We start from the raw sequence: 23,889 nt of genomic DNA, 5'->3' as shown, positions 1-23,889 counted from the left end.
TGCTGATGTTTGCACTTTTAAATGTAGATTAAAGTAGAAGCAACGTTTTACCCATCATCTTTATCTGGGGTGGGAATGACTAGAATTCGTCCCTCCTGTGAAATCTCTGGAAACCTTTGTCGTGCCCACCAAACCTGCCCATCAGCAGCTCCTCCTCATCTTCCTCACGGGCCTTCTTCACTTCCTCCTTGGCCTGTATGGCATCCATCTCCCTTTCTGGGCCCTTGGAGAAAGAAACAGACACATGAGACATTAGCCGCTGGGGGTTGTGTTTCCAGGGAGTGGACTGGGGATCCACTTCAGCCTGCCCTTGCCTTCTACAAGCCTCCACACCGCCTGGGGGCAGCTTAGAAGAGCCCCCAAGGATGCCAGGCCTTAATCCCGGATCCTGTAAATGGGACCTTCTATGGGAAAAGGGTCTTTGCAAATATGATTAAGTTAAACATGTTGAGATAGGAAGATTATCCTGGGTCATCAAATGGATGCTAAAATCCATCACTAATGTCCTCATAGAAGACAGGGAGAGATTTGACACATACACAGAAGAGAAGACCACGTGAAGACAGAGGCAGAAACAGAGCCACATGGCCACAAACCAAGGGACACTAGGGGCCACCGGAGGCTGCAAGAGGTGAAGGAAGGATGCTCCCGCAGAGCCCTTGGAGGGCTGCTCAGCCTGCTCAGCCCTGCTGAGGCCTTGATTTCAGTCCACTGATAGTGATTTTGGACTTCGGGCATCCAGACCTGTGAGATGATGAATCTGTGTTGTGTTAAGCCAGCCAATTTGCGGTAATCTGTTATAGTGGCCACAGGACACAAATACACCCATCCGCTTCCTTCTCTTCCCAGAGTACCTGGGCCCCTGTCCTTCAATCAGCTGAGCAGTGAATGGGTAGTGAAAGGAGTCCTCAGAACCTAAGTGAAAAAAATCCAGGCTCATGTGATCAACACAAGGGTTAGCAGTGCAGACAACATCAAGAAGGTTCCCGTAGTCATTACTGAAAAAGAGTTTTGGTAAAGCTTTACGGGAGAAATCAGATTCAAGAAGAAATGGCTCCCTCACCATCAACAAAATGAAAAGGCAACCTGTTCAATGGGAGGAAATATTTGCAAATCATATCTAATGAGAGGTTCATATCCAAAATATATAAAGAACTTATACACCTTAATAGCAAAAAAAAAAAAAAAAAAAATCTGATGGAAAAAACGGGCAGAGGATCTGAATGGACATTTTCCAAAGAAGACATCCAGATGGCCCACAGACCAACAGGCCAACATAAAAAAATGCTCATTATCACTTATCAGGAAAATACAAATTAAAACCACAATGAGATATCACCTCACACCTGTTAGAATGGCTATTATATATATTAAAAAAAAAAAAACACTAGATAAAAAGCGCTGGCCAAGGATGTGGCAAAAAGGGATCCCTCATACACTACTGGTGGGAATGTAAATTGGGGCAATCACTACAGAAAACAGTATGATGGTTCCCCCCAAATTAAAAACAGTAATACCATATAATCCAGTAATTCCACTTCTGGGTATTTCTCTGAAGAAAACGAAAACACTGTCTCAAAAGGATATCTGCACCCCCATGTTTATTCCAGCATTATCTACAACAGCCAAGACTAAGAGCAACCCAACTGCCCACCAACCAATGAATGGATAAAGAAAATGTGACACACACACACACACACACAAGCACACGCACACACACACACAGTGGAATATTACTTAGCCATAAAAGAGAATGAAATCTTGCCATCTGCAGCAACACGGATGGACCTTGAAGGCATTATGCTAAGTGAAATAAGTAAGATGAAGAAAGACAAATACCATATGATCTCACTTATATGTGGAATAATAATAAAAAAAAAAAAAAACCAAGCTCATAGATACAGAGAACAGGTTGGTGCTTATCAGACACGGTGGGGGGTGGGGAGTGAAAGAGGGTGCACAAAATGAGTGAAGGGGGTCAAAAAGTACAAACTTCCAGTTATAAAATATAAATAAGTCATGGGGATGTCATGTGCAGCATAGACGATATAGTCAATAATACTGTAATAACTTTGTATGGTGACAGGTGTAGCTACACTTATCATGGTGAACATTTCTTAACGTACATAAATGTTGAATCACTATGTTGTACTCCTGCAACCAATATAATATTGTACACCAACTACACTTCAACTGAAGCAATAAATCAAACGCAAGCGGTTCACAAAAAAGGATATCCAAAGGGCCACGAAAGCCATAAAACAGGGCCAACCTTCATTTGTTATCAGGGTAAGAAAACTAAAACTGGAAATACCCCTACACACCTAGAGAAACCCACAATCCCCGTGCTGGTTGAGGATGCGAGACAGCACAGCCCCCCGAGGAACAGCCTGGCAGGTTCTTCTGGGGTTAAACCCCTCTTGTAGGACCCACCTATTCCTGGCTATTTACACCAGAGAACCGAAGGCCCGCATCCACACAGAAAAAAAACTGTTAAGTAAATATTCATAACAGCTTTGATCATATGTCAAAAATTGGAAACACCCAATTGTCAACTGGTGAACAGATAAAACTACCAATGGGGTGCCTGGTGGGGGCTCAGTTGGTTAAGCATCTGACTCTTGATCTCAGTTCCGGTCATGAACTCACAGTTCGTGAATTAGCGCCCCTCGTTGGGCTCTGCGCTGACAGTGCGGAGCCTGCTTGGGATTCTCTCTCGCCCCTTCTCTCTGCCCTTCCCCCACTTCCTTTCTCTCTCAAAATAAATAAATAAACTTTGAAAAATTAAAAAAAGTAAAACTACTGGGGCGCCTGGGTGGCTCAGTCGGTTAAGCGCCCGACTTCGGCTCAGGTCATGATCTCACAGTTTGTGGGTTTGAGCCCCACATCGGGCTCTGTGCTGACAGCTCAGAGCCTGGAGCCTGCTTCGGATTCTGTGTCTCCCTTTCTCTCTGCCCCTCCTCCACTCATGCTCTGTCTCTCTCTGTCTCTCAAAAATAAATAAAGATTACAAAAATAATAAAAATTAAAAAAAATAAAACTACCCAGCAATAAGAAGAAACCAATTACTGACTAATACCCCAAACATGGCTCAATCTCAGACACATTATGCTTGAGGAGCAGGCTCAAAAAGACCACATGCTAGGTTACTCCATTTACATGACACTTGGAAAAGTTGAGGCTGTATAGTTGAGGCTATACCAGGTCAGTGGAGGCCTGAAGTGGGAGAGGGTTTGGCTCCAAAGGGCCCAAGGAGACTTTTGGGGATGATGATCCTGTTCTACATCTGGTTCTTTTTTTTTTTTTTTTTTAACTTTTTTAATGTTTATTTTTGAGAGAAAGAGCATGAGTAGGGGAGGGGCAGAGAGAGAGGGAGACATAGAATTTGAAGCAGGCTCCAGGCTCTGAGCTGTCAGCACAGAACCTGATGCAGGGCTTGAACCCACAAACCATTTTATCATGACCTGAGCTGAAGTCGGACGCTTAACTGACTGAGCCACCCAGGCACCCCCAGTTCATCCCATTTAAAAAAAATTTTTTTAATGTTTATTTATTTTTTGAGAGAGAGAGAGAGAGAGAGAGAGACAGAGCGTGAGCGGGGGAGGGGCAGAGAGAGAGGGAGACACAGACTCGGAAACAGGCTCTAGGCTCTGAGCTGTCAGCACAGAGCCCGACGCGGGGCTCGAACTCACACACCATGAGATCCTGATGTGAGCCAAGGTCAAACGCTTAACCGAGTCACCCAGGCCCCCCTACATCTGGATCTTTGTTGGTGGTTTCACAACTGTATGCGTTTATCAAAAGTCATAGGCTTCCACACCAAAAAAGGATAAATCTTACAGTGTGCATATTATGCTTCAGTAAATTTGACTTGTCAACAACTGACAATGATACCAAGCGTGGCCAAAGATGCGGCATAAACTGTAACTCTCAACCTCTGCAAAAGGAAACAGAAAAGAGGATGACACACTGAAAACTGTTGGGCTGTGTGGGACCTTGTGACCCAGGCTGTCCTGTCCTGGGCATGTGTCCACTGAAAGACACACACGAGAATGACGGTAACAGCTTTATTCGTGAGGCCACAAGCTGGAAGCAATCCAAAGCTGCATTAACAGAGAACGGATATATACCTTCTGGAATATTCACACAGTAAGAATGAGCTGCTGCTGTATTCGATAATATGAACCTCACAGCACTGCCTGAATGAGTAACTATTGGATAGCTCCACTTACATGAATTTCAAAAGGAGGTCAAATGTACGGCAATGGGATAGTGGTTCTTTTTGGGGGCAGCTACCTGCAGGGAGGGGGTATGAGGAGGTTCCCAGAACGCTGGTAACATTCTGTACCTTGATCTGGGTGGGACGTTTACTAATAAAAATCCATCAAGCCTTTTCCTATATGTTAGACTCAAGTACAGAAATAAATGAATGATGAACAAAAAGTTCATTGTGTGTCATACCTTAGTTTCCCCCCAAGTGGCTTTGCCAAAATTCTCAGCATACTCTTCATCATCTGTGATCAGGAAGTTATCGAAGATGGTTCCTGATCTCACCTGTGGATGAAAATAAGGCCTTCCTTATTGATGTGACAAATACAACAACTTTGCGCCAAGAAGCAATTGTATGTGGCTCAGGACCCTAACGGTGATTGGATCTCAACAGTAGCACGTGCCTAAACCCATTTCTGAAGCATCCCTTCCCTCCGAGGCACTGGTTCTCAAACTTAGAAACTCCTGATGCCTGGTGTTCCCCCAGGGATGCTGACTTAACCGGTCTGGGGTGCTGCCTGGGCGTGGAGACTGAAGAGTACTCAAGGGACTCAAGCGCTTGTGATGTTCGCCCACCACTGCCCGAGAACTTGACTGTGCAAAGTCAGCCCGCAGCGTCAGCACCACCTGGGAGCTTGCTGGGGAGGCAGGATCTCAGGCTCCACCCTGGACACTCTGCTAGCATCAGAATCTGCAGTCTTGGCCTAAAGCTGATGGGCCCCACAGATCAACTCCAGGCTGAGGAGTGACAAATCCCCAGGGGGCAGCGAGGCAGACAGGAAATGCAAAAAAAAAAAAAAAAAAAAAGGAGGGCAGAAAGGATGTCTGTTTTGTTCATGGCTGAATTACGTCTTGAGTACAGGTATGGGTACCAGGTACACAGTAGGAGCTCAAGGAATACCAGCTATGCAAATGCAGGAGTTTAGGCTGAAGCTCAGAATTATCAAACTGCAGCAAATTTATTTATTTATTTATTTATTCATTCTTTCTTTCTTTCTTTCTTTCTTTCTTTCTTTCTTTTTTTCTTTTTCTTTCTTTCTTTCAGCAGGGGAGGGGCAGAAGTGGGGGAGAGAGAGAGAGAGAGAGAGAGAGAGAGAGAGAGAGAGAGAGAGAATCCCAAATAGGCTCCATGCTCGGGGGCTGAGCCCAATGCATGGCTCTATCCCACGACCCCGGGATCATGACCTGAGCTGAAATCAAGAGTTGGACGCTCAACTTCCTGAGCCACCCAGGCGCCCCCGCGTGATAGCAAATTTAAAACCAAGTAACCTGCCAAAGCTCCAGTCCAATGGCACCAATGTTCTCAAATTCTGAGAGGTCGTACTCTGTCAAATAATGGGTGTTTTTCAGCTTCTGATGGAGCCAAACGTCTTTGTCTATACCCTCTGGTTTCAGGCCATCCTGCAACAACAGAACCTAAGTGCGGGTCCGGAGGGACGCAGGCGGAGGCGGGGGAGGGCCATCCTGGGGCATCGCAGAAAGAAGACACCACCCACCTGGTACGGAGGCTTCTGCAGCATCGGCGCCTGCCAGTCCCCGTCCAGTTCGCTGTTCCAGTCGCTTGGTTTATTGGCACTGGCATCCAGAAAATGCTTCTCCCAGTCCTTACCATGTGTAAGGAAAAAAACAATCAAATCTCAGATTTGAGAAAAGAAATTCTTAGCTACCCGGAGGCAGGAGCAGGCCCATGGGCCCATCATGTGTGGGCCCATTGCAGGCTGTCAAATCATAATTTGCCCATCAATTTGGTGATCAAAGGGCCAAGTGCTCAGGGTTCTCAGTCCCACCGAGGGTGTCTGGGCCCCACGCTGCCCGATTTTCTCCCTAAGCCTTGGTATGATCACACCGCCCTTCCCAAGCTGGTGAGGAACAACAGTCTGGAAAACTCAACATAGTGGCTAAAGTTAAAAATGTTGGGACAGCGGCGCCTGGGTGGCTCAGTCGGTTGAGCATCCGACTTCGGCTCAGGTCATGATCTCACGGTCCGTGAGTTCGAGCCCCGCGTTGGGCTCTGTGCTGACAGCTTAGAGCCTGGAGCCTGCTTCGGATTCTGTGTCGCCCTCTCTCTCTGGTCCTCCCCTGTTCATGCTCTGTCTCTCTCTGTCTCAAAAATAAATAAAAAAAAAAAATTTAAAAAAAAATGTTGGGACAGAAGTGATGTTGGGGGGAAGGGGCCACACAGTCACTGCTGGTTAGGTGGTCTGTCCTTCTACATCACAGTCGTGCATGGAATGTTCCAGAGAGAGAGGCTGGACAACCAAGAAATGTTCCAGGATTTACCTGGGGATTGCTGGGTAGCAGGAGAAAAGCAGTTATGTTATTTAGACTTTACACATATATTATATAAAATATATACATATGTATATTAACAGTCACAGTATACACATATAAATATATGCATACACATACATGCACATATGCATGCATATAATACATGCACACACATGTATAATCCGTGTGTATAATAGATGTGGGCACACATATACACATACACATTAACACACATGCACACTTGTATACACATATACACATGTAGACATGCACTCATATATATACACATATATCTGAGTCTCTATGTCTGTATGTGGCCCAGGAGGTGTTGAACAAATATTTGTTGAATAAATAAATGGATGAGAATGGGGCGCCTGGGTAGCTCAGTGGGTTAAGCATCCGACTTTGGCTCAGGTCACGATCTCACGGTTCGTGAGTTCAAGCCCCGCGACAGCTCAGAGCCTGGAGCCCATTCCGGATTCTGTGTCTCTCTTTCTCTCTGCCCCTCTCCTGCTCACTCTATGTCTCTCTCTTTCAAAAATAAATAAACACTAAAAAAGACTTTATAAAAACATAAATGGATGAATAAAAGGTGCTATGGATTAATATTCAGATAAACATATAAAAACAGGGGCATCTGGGTGGCTTAGTTGGTTGAGCGTCTGACTCTTGATCTCAGCTCAGATCGTGATTTAATGGTTCGTGGGTTTGAGCCCCGAGTTGGGCTCTGTGCTGACATCACGGAGACCACTTGGGATCCTCTCTCTCCCTCTCTCTCTGCCCATCCCCTGCCTGTGTTCTCTGTCTCTCAAAATATATAAGTAAACTTTTAAAAAAACACATAAAAACTTAAAAGTTGTGTACAATGACGTTTTCTCTTTTAGAATAACTGAAAAATTGTAACATTTTGCACTTAGACTGGGGCACCTAGGTGGCTCAGTTGGTTAAGTGTCTGACTTTGGCTCAGGTCATGATCTCACAGTTCGTAGGTTCGAGCCCCGCATCAGGCTCACTGCTATCAACACAGAGCCCACTTGGGATCCTCTGTCTCCCTCTCTCTCTGCCCCTCCCCTGCTCACACACACTCTTTCTCAAAAGTAACAAACAAACAAAAAAGACTGGGGCTTTTTCATGATATGCAATATTTCTTAATGACTGACACGTAGGACTTGGTGGCTCCCAGTCGGCTTTTTTGCTCCCACCTCAACTGGCAACAGATGAGCCACTCTTGTGCTGGGACCAGGAAACGGTTACAATGCAATCCGAGTAGCCAGCTCCTTATAATTGCAGGCTGTCAAATCATAATGCCATAATGAACTAATTTGCTTAGGAGTTCACACAGAACTGAACATATGGACAAAACACAGCCAGTTTGGAGGCCAGCTTCTGAGCGTATGATTAGGCTCCACCAGGGACCCACCTCAAGTATGCTCAGCCCTAAGGCACACAACACTGCTAGCCCGCATCGTTGTAGCTCAGAGGCAGCCAGGACTTTCATCCTAAGACCTGTGTCCTCTCCTGCATAGCCAGAGGGCTGCAAGGCCATTCTGTGCCTTGTTTTTCTGTTTGCTTGTTTTTTAACTTTACTGTTTATTTTTTAGAGAGAGAGAGAGAGAGAGAGAGAGAGGACAAGTGGGGGAGGGACAGAGAGAGAGGGAGACACAGAATCTGAAGCAGGCTCCAGGCCCTGAGTTGTCAGCACAGAGCCCGACGCGGGGCTCAAACTCACAAACCATGAGATCATGACCTGAGCCGAGGTCGGACGCTTAACCAACTGAGCCACCCAAGGGCCCTTCTGTACCTTGTTTAAAGTAAGTGTTCTTTCCAGGTGAAAACTACTTTTTTGGTCTGTTTTTAAGGTAGTTCAGTAAGGGAGGGAGAAACTTTGCTCTTTTGCTTTAATGATTACATTGTCTATGACGACATACTTGATTATCAGACAGCAATGCCACTGAGCAGGTTTAAGTTGCCAGAAATTAATCGTAAACACAGACATTAATTGCCGTACAGCAAAGACAACCGTCTTAAGGCAAATGGTTCATGGGTTTGGAGTAGTGTTTGATGCTCAAAACAAAACATTGCGACAATAAATAAATGTAAACTAAACACAAAACAAAACAAAACAGAAGGTTGCTTGTAGTGGGCTGAGTGGTAGTTCCGGGTAAGGGTTTGTCCACGTCCAAAATCTCGGAATCTGGGAATGCAAGCTTATATTGAACAAAGGATCTTTGAAGAAGTAATTAAGGTAAGGATCTCGAGGCACATCTTTCTGGATTATCCAGGTGGGCCCTAAGTCCAATGGCAAACGTCTTTATAAGAGATGGGAGAGACACAAGAAGAGGCCATGTGGGGGCGGGGGGTGGGGCAGAGATTGAGGTCTACCAGCCAAGGAACTCCTGGAACCAACGGAAGCTGGAAGAAACAAGGAAGGATTGTCCTCAAGATCCTTCAGAGGGTGTGTTACCCTACTGATATCCTGGATTTCTGCCTTCTGCCCTCAAGAACCATGAGAGAATACATTTGTCCTTTTTTTTTTTAATGTTAATTTATTTTGGAGACAGAGAGAGGGAGAGAGAGAGCGTGAGCGAGTAGGGGTGGGGCAGAGAGAGAGAAGGAGGCACAGAATCCGAAGTGGGCTCCAGGCTCTGAGCTATCAGCACAAAGCCCAATGTGGGGGCCCGAACTCAAGAACCATGAGATCATGACCCGAGCCAAAGTCGGACACTTAACCAACTGAACTACCCAGGCGCCCCTCTGTCATGATCTTTAACGTTTTATTTATTTTTGAGAGCGCAAGTGGGAGAGGCAGAGAGAGGGGGACAGAGGATCAGAAGCAGGCTCTGTGCTGACAGCAGCGAGCCCAATGTGGGGCTTGAAGTCACGAACCGTGAGATCATGACCTGGACTGAGGTCGGATGTTCAACCCACTGAGTCACCCTGGCTCCCCCTGCCCCCCTACACTTCTGTCATTTTTAAGCTACCCACTTTGCGGTCCTTTGTTAAGCAACCCTAGGAAAACTCACGCAGACCCATTACGTTAACTGATTCTTGGTCGTCAGTCACAAGTGCGATGCTCAAAAAATACTTCATGTTCAAATTCAGAATAGCAAAATAAGAAACAAAATCACTTTTATAAAGATTGCTGATGCAATATCCTTAAAAAAAAAAAAACCACATGGGTTAAAAAAAAAAAAACTTGCTCACTTTCATCACAAATATTGTAAGACCCTTTCACGATCCCTGGAAACGTGAAGCTATGTGGCCGGTTTCAGCGGCAAATGCTCCAGGGAGGGCACTTTGGTTGTGACCATGTGGGCATCATGATTACCAGCCATGCAGCCATCACACAGGACCTGCGTGCTTACAAACTCCATTGGCACACTCTGTGGAGATGTTCGCGGAAAATGCACACCTGGGATTTGTCATCTTTCGCCTGGTCCCAATCCTTGGACTCTGCGGAGGACTTCTCCATCTTCTTAAGTGACGTTAAGTTCCAGTCATACTCGATGTCGCCGGATTCAATTGATTGACCGTCAATTTTCACTTCGTAAGTGAGGTCTGGTCTTAAAACCAGAGCATAGAGGTGTGTAAATCCATCAACCTGCACGTTTTAAGGGGAGAAAGGATAACGATGAGACCTTTGACATTTCAGGGCAGGTCTACGTATGTGATTTAAGTCGCTGTTGGTCAAAGCTTTGCTGTAAACAGCAAGAAGAGTGTTTCTAGGGACAGGGGTTGACTTGACTACAAAATGTGGCCCACAGAAGAAATCGTTCCCTTGTAGAAAACTTCCACACTACCAGCTGACTTCTCTTGAGTGGCTGGTTCCCTTATGTGTAGACAATGCTTCCCACCTAGAATCCCACAGGTGGTTATGACAGGGTCTTGGTGTAATAAACCAAACACCACTGCTCTGTTCGGTTTATAAAAAGTTATGCGGAAAACAATTTCCTGTTCTGTATTCTGAAAGATACCAGATGAAGCCCAGTCTATTTTTTCAACACAGGGGGGACCTTTCTAATGCTCTGAGCTGTCTAGCAAGGGCAGGCCTAGTGTCCCTCTTGGTCACAGTTAAAAGCCCCAGACCAGGGGTGCCTGGGTGGCTCAGTCAGTTGAGCGTCCGACTTCAGCTCAGGTCACGATCTCACGGTTCGTGAGTTCGAGCCCCGCGTCGGGCTCTGGGCTCGGAGCCTGGAGCCTGCTTCCTATTCTGTGTCTCCCTCTCTCTCTGCCCCTCCCCCATTCATGCTCTCTCTCTGTCTCAAAAATAAATAAACATTAAAAAAAAATTTTTTTTTTAAAAAAAGCCCCAGACCAGACACAAGGGAAGCATTCGGCAAGCATTCAATAAATGACAGATGGGAGGTGGATGGGCAGGTGTCTGGGGAGGTCGGGGGTGCCCAAGATGTGCCTGCCTGTCAGCAGTGGGGCTGCCTGGTCATTGTCATGGGGCATGCCCTAGAAATGTCTGTCACCGGGTCAGCCTGACCTGCTGTATCAGCACCTGAATGGACCCTCCAGTCTCCTGCACAGACCTTCCAAAGATGCTGATGCTGCTCAGGGCTCAGGTTTGGGAACCACTGTCTCAGCATCTTAAAGGCTCCATCAGGAGGATTCTCCCCCTGCTAAGAGCCAAAAGTAATAGCTTCTTCAGTACCCCTCTGCTCTGCTCTGAGGGACATAGGCTGCTGTCCACACCACGGCCGATGGCTCTGTCTGCTCCGTGTTCCTCTCAACCTCTGTAGCTCGCTGTGACAGCTGAGTATAGGCTTCTCCCAATGCTCCCTCCCTGATCTCTGCCTGTCTTTGTCTCCACTCACCTTTCCTAATTTAGACTTTGGGTTCATTGGCCATCCTGAGGGATAACATCCTCTCCCACACATATGCAATGGATCCAAATCAGGATCTTTAATCCTAACCATTGGTCTGAGCTACAGAGCGGAGTTTCCAACAACTTTCTGGACACCTCTACCTGGATGTCTGCCAGGAGTCCACAACCAATGGTTCCAAACACATCTCTCGAGTGTGGCCTGGCCCCTCACTGGTCTTTGTTTCCCCCTGATTAACAGCAATGCTGCTGAGATTCATCGACCACATACCCAGTAGCCGAATTCCAAACATCACAAAGTCCTCTGGGTCCCACCCCTGAATCATCTGTCAAAAACGGTCCCATGCTCTGTATCCCATTGAAGCCTTGGCCTCATAGTCTCACCCTTCTCCCTGCCTATCGATCACCCTGTCCCTCCAGCCCCCGCCCCCCAGAACATCTGAGGTATTTCTCTAACAGGCAGATCTGCCCCTCTCCTTGGAAACCCCTGAGGGCTGACCACTGCCTGCAGGGGAGATTCTCAGCCTTTCTTTCACAGCATCACAGAATGAATCCAACCCCACCGGATGTAGCTTCTCCTCACTGGGAACACCAACAACCTGCTGTGAGTCAGTGCTCCTTCAACAGAAGCATCTTTTCTTTTTCTAGCAGGTGCAGAAATAGCACATGTCTGAGGGCATCATCAATCTGCGGGTGCCACTCAGGGCCCCATAGGCTTGCTGTCCTGAGCTTGTCATGCTCTGACCTCCCCAGCACAGTCCAGGCCAGACTTCATGGCCTCTGTAGTGTCATCCCCGGGCTCTCCCACACATCCAATGTGCAACTGAACAATTTCTCGGGAATCAGTTGTAAAACCTGTGCACTCAGTTGGCCTTCGAGCTCTCCCTCACCCCCACAGGAGTGATGTCAGGCCTCTCCATTTAAAGAGGACCTGATGATCCTTTGCAGCCACCAGGTCGGTGGGTGGGACCCCAAGAGAGCAACGAGGCTGCCAACGGGAGACTCACTGGGGCTTTGTGAAGAGACAGAACACACCCCTGCTTGGGTCAGGACTGAATAAGTGGCGATTATGGACACTTCCCCTCTGTGCAGTCACTGTGCTCTCCAGATGCACCCAGGCCTCCTGCCCAGATTTGCCCAGACTTGTGGAGGCCCCCCATGTTGAAGCTCTGGGCACTGGAGATGCCCCAGGAGTCAGGTCCCTGCTTCCTGGTGGCTACATTCAAATAGAGGGGTTGCATCAGGGAGTGTACTTCCCTTCCGCGGGCCCGGAGCCAGGGACGTGATGCAAACCGCCTCTTTGGAGAAGCCCTGGGCTAGGCCGTGGAGGTATGAAGGCATCAGTGTTGTTTTCACAGGATCCGTGGTAAAAAGTAAGAAAGTATGCTTCCATTTTAGAAACATTCCCATTTGTAAATGTTTTGGTATGTTGAAGATTAATTTCTTCAGGATGTTTTTGCGTCCCAGCCTGAATATTTTATTCCATAGTGAGGACGGATACCGCTGAAATGTGACTATTCTATTGTAACCCTTATAAGGCAGATTATAATACGATGTCACAGCTCACAGTGAAAAGTGAGTATGCCCTCCTGATGGGTACAAACGTCAGAAAACAAGCCAAAGGGGTAGGCAAATATCTCTAATAACACTGCTAAACTGGAAACCTGGGGCATGGGGGTGTGTTTGCTAAGATCCATACCTGGCTCAGTTAACTATTTTAAGATCAAAAGGATTTTCTCTAAATTCATGCTGTCATTAAGAGTTAACACAGGTGGCTGGGTGGCTCAGTCAGTTAAGCATCCGACTCTTGATTTCAGCTCAGGGTATGATCTCACAGTTCGTGAGTTCAAGCTCTGAGTTGGGCTCTGCTGACAGTGTGGATCCTGCTTTGGATTCTCTCTCTTTCCCTCCCTCTCTGCCCCTTCCCTTCTCTCTCTCTCTCTCTCTCAAAATAAATAAACATTTAAAAAAAAGAGTTAACACAATCACAGATTTGAATACAGAAGCACTTACCTTACACCTGATTGATTTCTTGTTTGAGTGATACTGATTCTTGAAGTGTAAAATAACATGAACTTTCTTGATATCAAATCCACAAATATCGGGCCCTACAAAAAAAAATATTAGCTGCTCTCAATTTCTTTCTATGATGCATCACCCCAGGAAACCCCCAATCATTGTGAAATAATATACGAGGCACCAGAAGTCTATAGGTGCAGGAATAATCAGACGTTGTCATAGAGATACTGAAATGGACAGCGGCACCCTTCTTGGTTCAGGTGACTTCTCAGTTCACTGCAACTACTTTGGACTCAAGTGTAAGGCAGCATGTAAGAAAAAGATTTAACAGTCTGGGAAGCATCCTTGGCACGCTGCCTGAGACTTGGGTCCTTGGTCTGAAGCTCTAAGAGGTGGCCTGTGCCAGGTGAGGGACTAGCTGGCTCTGATCTCCGCTCTCTTTCACTGTGCTAAGACATATTTGCAGCTACGCAGCTACCCAAGCCCCCGTGTCCTGCTCTCTAAAATGGGGATGTTAATCTTGACTTCCAAGGCTACTTTGCCAATTAAATGGGCTCAGGTATGTAAAGCATTTAATATGGCAATGCTCAATATTTGTTATTATCATTATGCGTGTCCCAAGACAACACGCAGGCACATATTCAGACTAAGACTTTCTGAATGTAGTAAACAAGGTTTGCAGGAGGTATCTGGAAAATTTGTCCAACCTTCTGAGGATGTTTGGAATTACCCTGCTGCTGCTTTACTGAGCCTAAGCCTCTGGAATGTACTAGACCCTCTGGGTGTCTTTCTGTCTCGAATCAAATTCCACCACATCCATTGACCCGGGGCTGCACCCACCCCTGGGGATTCTGTGAGGCAAACCCTGTGTAAACACAAGCAGATGACAGCAATTTTTTTTTTTCTACAACTTGCAGTGATGAATCTCCAGAACAAGAGAGATCCAGGCTGCACATAATTAAAGGATATCATCAATTTGCCAGAGTGGATATGACATTGAACTTAGAAGTAGCATCCTGAGGGACCCACAAAGAACAGCATGTCTACCTCCCAGCTGAGTTCTCAGAGGACAATGTTTATGTAATTTCCTTTTTTTTTTTTTTTAATCACTGGAAAACATTCCAGTTCAATTTTTAAAACAAAAGCTATGGTATGTGAACTATCTGTATGAAAGTCTACCACCTCAGGATTAAAACATGAAATTTTCCCTTCAAAGTTGGTCAGAATTTTCTGATTTCTAAGCACCTACATGCTTTAAATATTCAATTAGGCTTCAGAACATGCCTGGGCATGCCTGGGAAATCTGGACATTTTCCATTAAGAGCGATCATAAAATATTTATGCATGTAATGGATTTTTATGAAGAAATGGGAGTAGACAGATAGGCTCTAAAGCCAGGCTGACCTGATTTGGGGCAAGTAAGTTTAATCTTCGTGAGCCTCAGTTTCTTTATTTGCAAAATGGAAGCTGTGTTACCTGTTTCCTAGGGTTTTAAACATAATTTAAGACCACATTTGTATCGCTGGCATCCTGTTTTAAGAAAATAAAAATAACCTAAATGAAGACATTTTAATTTCCTTTTTAATCAAAATAAAGATGTTTGTTCTTCGTTCCAGATTTTATTTTTTTATTTTTTATTTAAAAAAATTTTTTTTAACGTTTATTTATTTTTGAGACAGAGAGAGACAGAGCATGCATGGGGGAGGGTCAGAGAGAGGGAGACACAGAATCTGAAACAGGCTTCAGGCTCCGAGCTGTCAGCACAGAGCCCGACGCGGGGCTCGAACTCACAGACCGCGAGATCATGACCTGAGCCGAAGTCGGCCGCCCAACCGACTGAGCCACCCAGGCGCCCCTCGTTCCAGATTTTAAATGCAACAGTAAATTGGAGTCATGGTGGAGAAGAGAGCAGGGGTCAGGGACTATGCAATTGGTGGAAACTTTGCATATATGTAATGTGGTGGCCTTAGAGAAGTCACCTTGCCCTCCAAGACAGGGCAGGACTATATCCAGATTCAATAAATAATATAATATCTATTCTCTCTACTATAACACTGTGACCAGCTGTACATACAAACATGAGAACAGTGTAACAGGTGTCTGAAGGCTGATGCTGATCACAATAAATTCAAAGATAAGCACTGGAAAACCAGGACAGAGAAAACTTCTGCAATACATCCATGTCACGAGAGAAAAGAACTTTAAAAAAGGATTCCCCAAACTTGAATTACAGACAGATATTTTGAAATTACATTTCCAATATTTTGGGGGGATGCCTGGGTGGCTCAGTCAACTGCTTAAGCATCCAACTTTGGCTCAGGTCACGATCTCACGGTTCGTGGGTTTGAGCCCCGCGTTGGGCTCTGTGCTGACAGCTCAGAGTCTGGAGCCTGCTTCGGATTCTGTGTCTCCCTCTCTCTCTGCCCCTCCCCCACTTGCCTTCTCTCTCTCTCTCTCTCTCTCTCTCTCTCTCTCTCTCTCTCTCTCTCAAAAATAAATAAACATTAAAAAATTTTTTAAAGATTTTTTTCACTTATTTTTTAACTGTGGTAAAATACACATGAGATTTACTGTCTGGGTCATTTTTAAGTGTACCTTCAGGGGTATTAAATACATTTGCCGTGTTGAGCAACCATCCCCACTGCCCATCCCCATGACTCTTCATCTTACAAAACTGGAACTCTGTATTTATTAAACACTAACTCCCCATTTTCCCCTGTCTCAGCCCCTGGCAACCACCATTCTATCTTCTGGCTCTATAATTTTGAGTACTCCAAGGACCTAAAATAAAATAAGTGGAATTGGATAGTATTTGTCTTTTTGTGACTGGCTTATTTCACTTAGAATAATGTCCTCAAGGTTCTTCCATGTTGCAGCCTGTATCAAAATTTCCCTCCGTTATAAAGCTGAATGATAGTCCATTATATGGATACGACATTTGTATATCCATTCATTTGCGGATGGACACTTGAGCCCTCTAGTCTTGTTCTTCTTTTTTGAGATTGTTTTGGCTATTCAGGGTCCCTTGAGATTCCACATGAATGTGAGAATGGGTTTTTCCATTTCTGCCAAAAAAAAAAAAAAGTCATTGGAATTTTAATAGGAATTGGATTGAATCTGTGTATTGTTTTTAGAATCTGTAGAATGCTTTGGCTAGTGTTAACATTTTAACACTATTAAGTCTTCCATTCCATGAACATGGAATGTCTTTCCATTTATTTACATCTTCTTTAATTTCTTTCAGCAATATTTTGTAGTTATCATTGTATGAATTTTTCACCTCCTTGCTTAATTCCTAAGTATTTTACTCTTCTGGATGCTATTGTAAATGGAATTATTTTTGTAACTTCCCTTTCAGATTGTTCGTTGTTCACATATAGGAACGTAACTGTTTTTTGTGTGTTGACTTTGTATCCTGCTACTTTGCTGAATTCATTCATTAATTCTAATAGGTTTTTTTTTGTGCAATCTCTATGGTTTTCTCTATATGAGATCAAATCATCTGCAAACAGATAATTTTACTTCTTTCTTTCCAATTTGGATGGCTTTTATTTATTTTTCTTGCTTGTTTGCTCTGGCTGGAACTTCCAGTAGTATGTTGAAAAGAAGTGGTGAGGGGCGCCTGGGTGGCTCAGTTGGTTAAGCAGCCGACTTCAGCTCAGGTCATGATCTCGCGGTCCGTGAGTTCGAGCCCCGCGTCGGGCTCTGTGCTGACAGCTCAGAGCCTGGAGCCTGTTTCAGATTCTGTGTCTCCCTCTCTCTGACCCTCCCCGTTCATGCTTTGTCTCTGTCGCGAAAATAAATAAACGTTAAAAAAAAAAAATTAAAAAAAAAAAAAGAAGTGGTGAAAGTGGGGGCACCTGGGTGGCTCAGTTGGTTGAGCATCCAACTCTTGATTTCGGCTCAGGTCATGATTTCATGATTTGTGAGTTCGAACCCCTGCTTGGAATTCTCTCCTTCTCTCTCTGCCCCTCCCCTGCTTGCACTTGGGCACTCTCTCTCCCCTTCTTTCTCTCAAAATAAACAAACTTAAAAAAAAAAAAAAGTGGTGACAGTGGCCATGCTTGCCTTGTTCCTGATCTTACAGGAAAAGCTTTGTCGTTCACCACTGAGTATGTTTGCTGTGGGTTTTTCATATATGGCTTTTATTATGTTGAAGCAGTTTCCCGCTATTTCTAGTTCGTCAACTGTTTTATCATGAAAGGGTATTGAATTTTGTCGAATGCTTTTTCTGCATCAATTGTGATGATCATGTGTTTCTTTTTTTCTTTCATTCTGTTGATGCGGCATATACTATTGACTGATTTTCATATTTCAAATCACCCTTGCAGACAAGGAAGAAATGCCACTTGGTCATGGTGTATAATCCTTTTAATATGCTGCTGACTTCTGTTTGCTAGTATTTTGTTGAGGATTTTTGCATCAGTGTTTATAAGAATATTGGTCTGTAGTTTTCTTTTAGTGTCTGGCTTTGGTATCAGGATAATGCTAGCCTCATAGAATGAGTTAGGAAGTACATGTTCCCACCTCTTCAATGTTTTTTTTGAAAAGTTTGAGAAGGATTGGTGTTAGTCCTTCTTTAAATGTTTGGTAGAATTGGTGAGAGGTTCATCAGATTCAAGATTTTGCTTTATTGGGAGATTTTGGTTTACTGCTTCAAGCTCCTTACTATTTATAAGCCTCTTCAGATTTTCTATTTTTTCATGATTGAGTCTTGGCAGGTTTTGTGTTTCTAGGAATTTGTCCATTTTACCAAGGTTATCCAATTTTTGGGTGTATAATTGTTCTTAGCACTCTCTTATATAATTCTTTTTATTTCTGCAGAAGTGGTAGTAACATCCCATTTCTGATTTTAGTAATTTGAGTCTTCTTTCTTTGTCCATCTAGGTAAAGGTTTTGTCAATTTTGTTGACCTTTTTGGAGAGCCAACTTTGGATTTCATTGAATTCCTCTGGTCTTTCTATTCATGATTTCATTTATCTCTGCTGTACTCTTTATTATGCCTATTTCTCCCTTCAATTCTATCAGTTTTTGTTTCATGTATTTTGAAGTTCATTAGGCGTGTAAATGTTTATAGTTATTACATTTTTTTGGCCTTTTTATTACTATATAATGTCCCTTGTCTCTTGTAATCTTTTATTCAAAGTCTATTTTGCTTGATATTAGTATGGCCACCTCTGCTCTCTTTTGGGTGCTATTTGCCTGGAATACTTTTTCCCATCCTTTCACTTTCAACCTCTTTGAAAAAAACTTTTTTAATGTTTATTTTTTTTTTTATTTTTGAGAGAAAGAGCATGAGTGGGGGAGGATCAGAGAGAGGGGGAGACACAGAATCTGAAGCAGGCTCTGGGCTCTGAGCTTTCAGCACAGAGCCCGATACGGGGCTTGAACTCACAAACCATAAGATCATGACCTGAGCTGAAGTTGGATGCTTAAACTACTGAGCCACCCAGGCGCCCCTTCTTTCGTTTTGAGTTTTTGTAGGGAAATGTTTAAATTCCTTCCTAACTTCCTTTTGTGTATATTCTATACCTATTTCCTTTGTGGAGGAACCATGGGGGTTACATTTAACACCTTGAAGTTATAATGCTCTAATTAGAATTTACACCAGTTTAACTTCAATAACACACAAAACTCTGCTGTTCATTTGTTTGCACTTCTGTGATCAGAAGCAGCGATCAGAGTTCAGATCCCTGATACTGGGAGGACAGGGTCCTTTTTGCCCACCCTGGCTATGGCAAGCTGTGTATAGGCTGCTCCAGGAGCACATGCACAGCTGTCTGCCGTGTGGCTTGAAAGGGGGATGGGTAGGTCTCCTGTGCTAAGAGCTGAAATTGCCCCAAATTAACCTTCCCGTTCTTCCCCTGGAAGAAGCAATCCTTCCACAGACTTCAGAGTTCCAAAATAGTTACATCATATTCTGTTGATTTTTGTCCAGGTGGGGAGATGGATTCCTGGTGCGTCCTATTCCATTTTCCCAGAATCCTCTTTATCCTGAAAACTTTTTGAACCCACACGCTTCAGTTATGTCCAGTTCCTGTGGCCCAATGTGGTCCCATGCCAATTCTAGCACAAATTTTAATCAATTACTCCTGGTATCAGGAGATATTTAATGTGTTCCAGGGGTCAGCAAGGGCTAGGCAGGAAATGTTTTTGGCTTTCCTACCATTTTCATGTGTCAAAAATATTAGCCTTCTTTTAATTTTTTTATCATTAAAAACATTAAAACCCATTCTCAGCTCATGGGGCGTAACAAACACAGTCCGTGGGCTGACGTGGCCCGTGGCCAAAGTCTGCTGACTCCTGATGTATTTCAAATACTTGGGACTACATTACTATCGCATAAATAACTCTCTCAAAAGTACAATAGAGGGGTGCCTGGGTGGCTCAGTCGGTTAAGCGTCCGACTTCGGCTCAGGTCATGATCTCACGGTTCGTGGGTTCGAGCCCCGCATCGGGCTCTGTGCTGACAGCTCAGAGCTTAGAGCCTGCTTCACATTCTGTGTCTCCCTCTCTCTCTGCCCCTTCCCTGCTCATGCTCTGTCTCTCTCTGTCTCAAAATAAATAAACATTAAAAAATTTTAAAAAAAAGTACAATAGAATGGTACAGTTGCCTTTTTATAATGTTATTTAGGTTTCACGGTACTAACAACCTTTGGTTGGATATACTCAACACTACTACTGAAGCAAAGTCTTGCTCTGAGGAATTCTATCAAGTGGAAGGAAGGGTTCAAAGTCATCATAAATGGTTGTTTTGTGCTATCTGAACTCACCAAACATAATATAGTACTGAGATTTTCCATTCAGGTTCTTCTGATCCACATCTGCAGGGAAGATCTTAACGTAGCCCCCTCCACAGTCCATCTTTTGCTCATGTTTCACTGTGTACTGAATGACCAGCGTCTTCCCTTTGTTGCTAAACGGTTTGAAACGTGCCGAGATGGCATAGAATCGGCCATTTTGCGTGGTTTGCAGACCTTTAAACAAAAAGGACTCGTGAAGGATTAGGAATGGCACGTGCGCTCGGTGCTGCAGGGAATTAAATGGTCACCCTTCCCCCTGCCCCCAGGAATAACCACTCACATCAGCCCAGGACCTCACACACACCTTCACAATAATATGGGATGGCCATACCACTAACAGTCTCTCTGCTGCCAGAAACCTTCTATTTCCACACCCCGTTGTTTCTGTGCTCAGTATTACCACTGTTGTGTCTTAAATTGAAACATTTCAGCTGTAGATGACAAATGTGCAGTCTAAGTGGATAAGGAGTTAATTTTGCTTCCATTCATCCTCCAAGGGGTGGGAACACACAATAAAGCTCGTGGGCAACTTCGTTAAAAACCAGAGCATCCTATGTCTTTTCTTTCATTCCTGTCTTAAAAGAGTTGCTTAGGGGGTGCCTGGGTGGCTCAGTCGGTTAAGTGTCCGACTTTGGCTCAGGTCATGATCTCACGGTCCGTGAGTTCGAGCCCCGCGTCGGGCTCTGTGCTGACAGCTCAGAGCCTGGAGCCTGTTTCGGATTCTGTGTCTCCCTCTCTCTCTGACCCTCCCCCGTTCATGCTCTGTCTCTCTCTGTCTCAAAAATAAATACACGTTAAAAAAAAAAAAAGAGTTGCTTAGGACACACGACCGTGGATGGAGAACAGAGTGCTGACCTGTAAAAAAGTGCTTCCCTGCCCTGGATGAGCTGGCCCACAGTTGCCATCTTTTTTTTTTTTTTTTTTTTAACGTTTATTTATTTTTGAGATAGAGAGAGAGACAGAGCATGAATGGGGGAGGGTCAGAGAGAGGGAGACACAAAATCCGAAACAGGCTCCAGGCTCTGAGCTGTCAGCACAGAGCCTGACGCGGGGCTCGAACTCACGGACCACGAGATCATGACCTGAGCTGAAGTCGGCCGCCCAACCGACTGAGCCACCCAGGCGACCCCCCCCTTTTTTTTTTTTATAACGATACCACCCTTTTGTCACATGAATCACCTCATATTTTAGAAGTTTAGGTGTTCAAGATGAACCCCCCCCCCCCCACCTTTTCAGTAGCCACTAGGCTCTGTACCAAATCCTTATCTTACACTATTGAAAACGGAGCCAGTCTTATTATCATCTAGTCTTTCCTGCTCCACATTCCTGCCCCCAAACCTGCCTATGCAGAGATCCATCATAAATGCACTTGACACTTTCTGTCGATACGTCCAAGCCTGAACTCATGACTGACCGCCCATACCACACTCCTCTCTTTCTTTCTCCTCCATTCTCTCCCCGCCCCCACCCTTCCCTTTCTCAAAGAATTCATAGGATCTCCCCTCCTTTACCCCTTTACCACCCAGGCAATTCCTAAGGCCAAGATTCACCCTCTCCGTCTCTCCACCCTCCTCGGCCACCCCCATCGTCTCTCACCTCTTCCCATTTCTGTCTGACTGAATTCTATTCATCTTTCCATCTATGGCTTCTGTGTGATGGTCCTTGGAGATCACAATGAAAGGGGCCAAACTAATGGGTATCCCCAGTGCCTTGCCCATGTGCTCTCACTAAATGTGTGCTGGAGTGAACGAAACACAGCATCTCAGGATGCCAGATTGGAGGAGGAAAAAATGTGGTGCGGAAAAACCCAAATGGAAACCCCTATCCTTGGACAACCGTGATGAAACAATCTGTTAATTTCACTCCATTTTTGTCCCATGGGCTGAATCGTGACCAACTCTTTCGGTCCACGTGTAACTTAAAACACAATGCATATGCAATAGAAAACCAGAAGCTGGGGCGCCTGGGTGGCTCAGTTGGTTAAGCGTCTGACTTCGGCTCAGGTCATGACCTCGCTGGGTTTGTGAGTTCGAGCTAACAGCTCAGAGCCTGGAGCCTCCTTCAGATTCTGTGTCTCCTCCTCTCTCTGCCCCTCCCATGCTCATGCTCTGTCTCTCAATAATAAATAAATGTTAAAAAATTAAAAAAAAAAAAAGAAAGAAAGAAAGAAAAGAAAACCAGAAGCTGCCGACAGGACAACACCCAAGGAGCGGAGTCAAGACAGAGGTGGAGTGGAAGGCTGGTGAAAAGAGGAAAACTTTTCATCCGAACCAGAGGTTGGCCAATCTTTTCTGCCAAGCCAGAGATCAAGTATTTTAGACTTCGCGGGTCATACAGTCTGTGTGCCAACTTACTGCCTTTACAGCATGCAAAAGGCCAAAGAACCTAAGTCAATGAATGATCATGGCTGTGTTCCATTAAAACTTTACTTATGGATATTGACATTTCATATGTTTCACTAAATTTTATGTAATTTTTATACATTATAAAATACCATTCCCCTTTTGATTTTTCCCCCACAATGAAAATATGTAAAAGCCATTCTTATCTCACCAGCCGTGCAAAAAACAAGTGTGTAGTTTGTCCACGTTTGAACATCAGAAACGAGAAGAAGACAGAAGTTATCCTTGGCACTAGGAGGCTACTGACTTGGGGGATGGGCAGTGCAAGGGGGTGGGGGCTCTGAAAACATTCTCTATCTGATCCAGGGCGTACAAATGTAAACACTCATCTTTCTATACCCCTACGATCTATACACCTGACAGCATGTAACTTTTAGGTCGATTTTTTTCTCCTTCTTAAAGTGGAAATAAACATGAGAAGTATCCCCGAATCTTTTTCCTTTTGCAGGTCAAAGACCTGGAGTCTCCAAACTTCTGCCACTAGTGGGTATACAATGGAGCGACCTTGGGCAAGTAAAGAAAGGAAAGAGAAAAAGTAATGCCAGGCCCTATCCAAGCCTTAGCTTCCCCACCCGTGAAACGGCTGTAAGAGGTGTTATGGGTGTGCCACAGCTACCTCGGAAGGTTGCCATGGAGGTGAGGCGTGTGTGTTTGACATTTAGCTCCATTTTCTCACCATTCCTACACTAACCTTTGTCCTTTTCCTTATGACCATAAAATTTCCCCGACGAGAGTCTAAAATGCCCAAATTGGGAGTCATTGGTGGACTGCACCCAGCGGTTCCTCCAGCGCTCTGTAGGGGGAAACAACACCGGTTAGAGCTGAGACTGTTCATTTGAATCATGGAGGGGTGTGTGTGTGTGTGTGTGTGTGTGTGTGAGCGCGCGCGCGCGGGGTGGGGGGGGCGGGGGGCTCGAGGCTTCAAAGCTTCGCCACCACCGACCCCGCGGCGATGGGCTGGTGCCAATGGCGACTCTGGCTATCCGCTGGGCAGCCAAGGATGGAGGAGCTTTCGCCCCTACTTTCCCACCACCACGGACATCGCCTTTTCACCTCCGTCTAGAAATTCCTCTTGGAAGTAGACGGTGGCCAGCGCCACCCGCAGCACGCAGACCGCCCACAGCGGAACGGGAGCCACAGCCATAGAGTGCGCGCTGCACTTCTTGTAACGCCCCTTTGCTCCCAGCGGTCTCGGCGAAGTGCCAGACCGTCCCAAGACTACAACTCCCGTCACGCCTCGCGATTGTGACCTGAGGCACCATTGGCCCCTACCGCGCAGTGCACGCCGGGCCCGCCC

At 45.1% G+C, this 23,889-nt stretch overlaps 1 protein-coding gene across 1 annotated transcript; it reads right to left on the bottom strand.

The window, feature by feature from the left end:
- On the bottom strand, positions 1-23,842 carry CALR3 (calreticulin 3). The gene is made up of 9 exons (XM_027038246.2): positions 23,646-23,842; positions 23,284-23,385; positions 20,161-20,364; positions 13,382-13,476; positions 9,953-10,141; positions 5,766-5,873; positions 5,539-5,670; positions 4,462-4,554; positions 1-223 (listed from the first exon to the last, which is right to left on the bottom strand). The coding sequence occupies exons 1-9, from the start codon at positions 23,734-23,736 to the stop codon at positions 80-82; spliced, it is 1,158 nt and encodes a 385-aa protein (XP_026894047.1). The 5' UTR covers positions 23,737-23,842; the 3' UTR covers positions 1-79.
- Positions 23,843-23,889: the final 47 nt, after the last annotated feature.

Source organism: Acinonyx jubatus, chromosome A2, assembly GCF_027475565.1.
Source record: "Acinonyx jubatus isolate Ajub_Pintada_27869175 chromosome A2, VMU_Ajub_asm_v1.0, whole genome shotgun sequence".
NCBI classification, from domain to species: domain Eukaryota; kingdom Metazoa; phylum Chordata; class Mammalia; order Carnivora; family Felidae; genus Acinonyx; species Acinonyx jubatus.
This window is presented reverse-complemented; position numbering and strand designations above follow the sequence as displayed.

What these genes read in the sequence shown, in the direction of transcription:
- CALR3 (XM_027038246.2), bottom strand. Translation starts at nt 23,736, where the DNA reads ATGGCTGTGGCTCCCGTTCCGCTGTGGGCGGTCTGCGTGCTGCGGGTG. An exon ending in CGAAAGATGACAAATCCCAG is followed by an intron (nt 5,874 to 9,952) that starts GTGTGCATTTTC and finishes ACACATGGTAAG; the next exon opens with GACTGGGAGAAGCATTTTCT. An exon ending in TGCAGAAGCCTCCGTACCAG is followed by an intron (nt 5,671 to 5,765) that starts GTGGGTGGTGTC and finishes CTGTTGTTGCAG; the next exon opens with GATGGCCTGAAACCAGAGGG.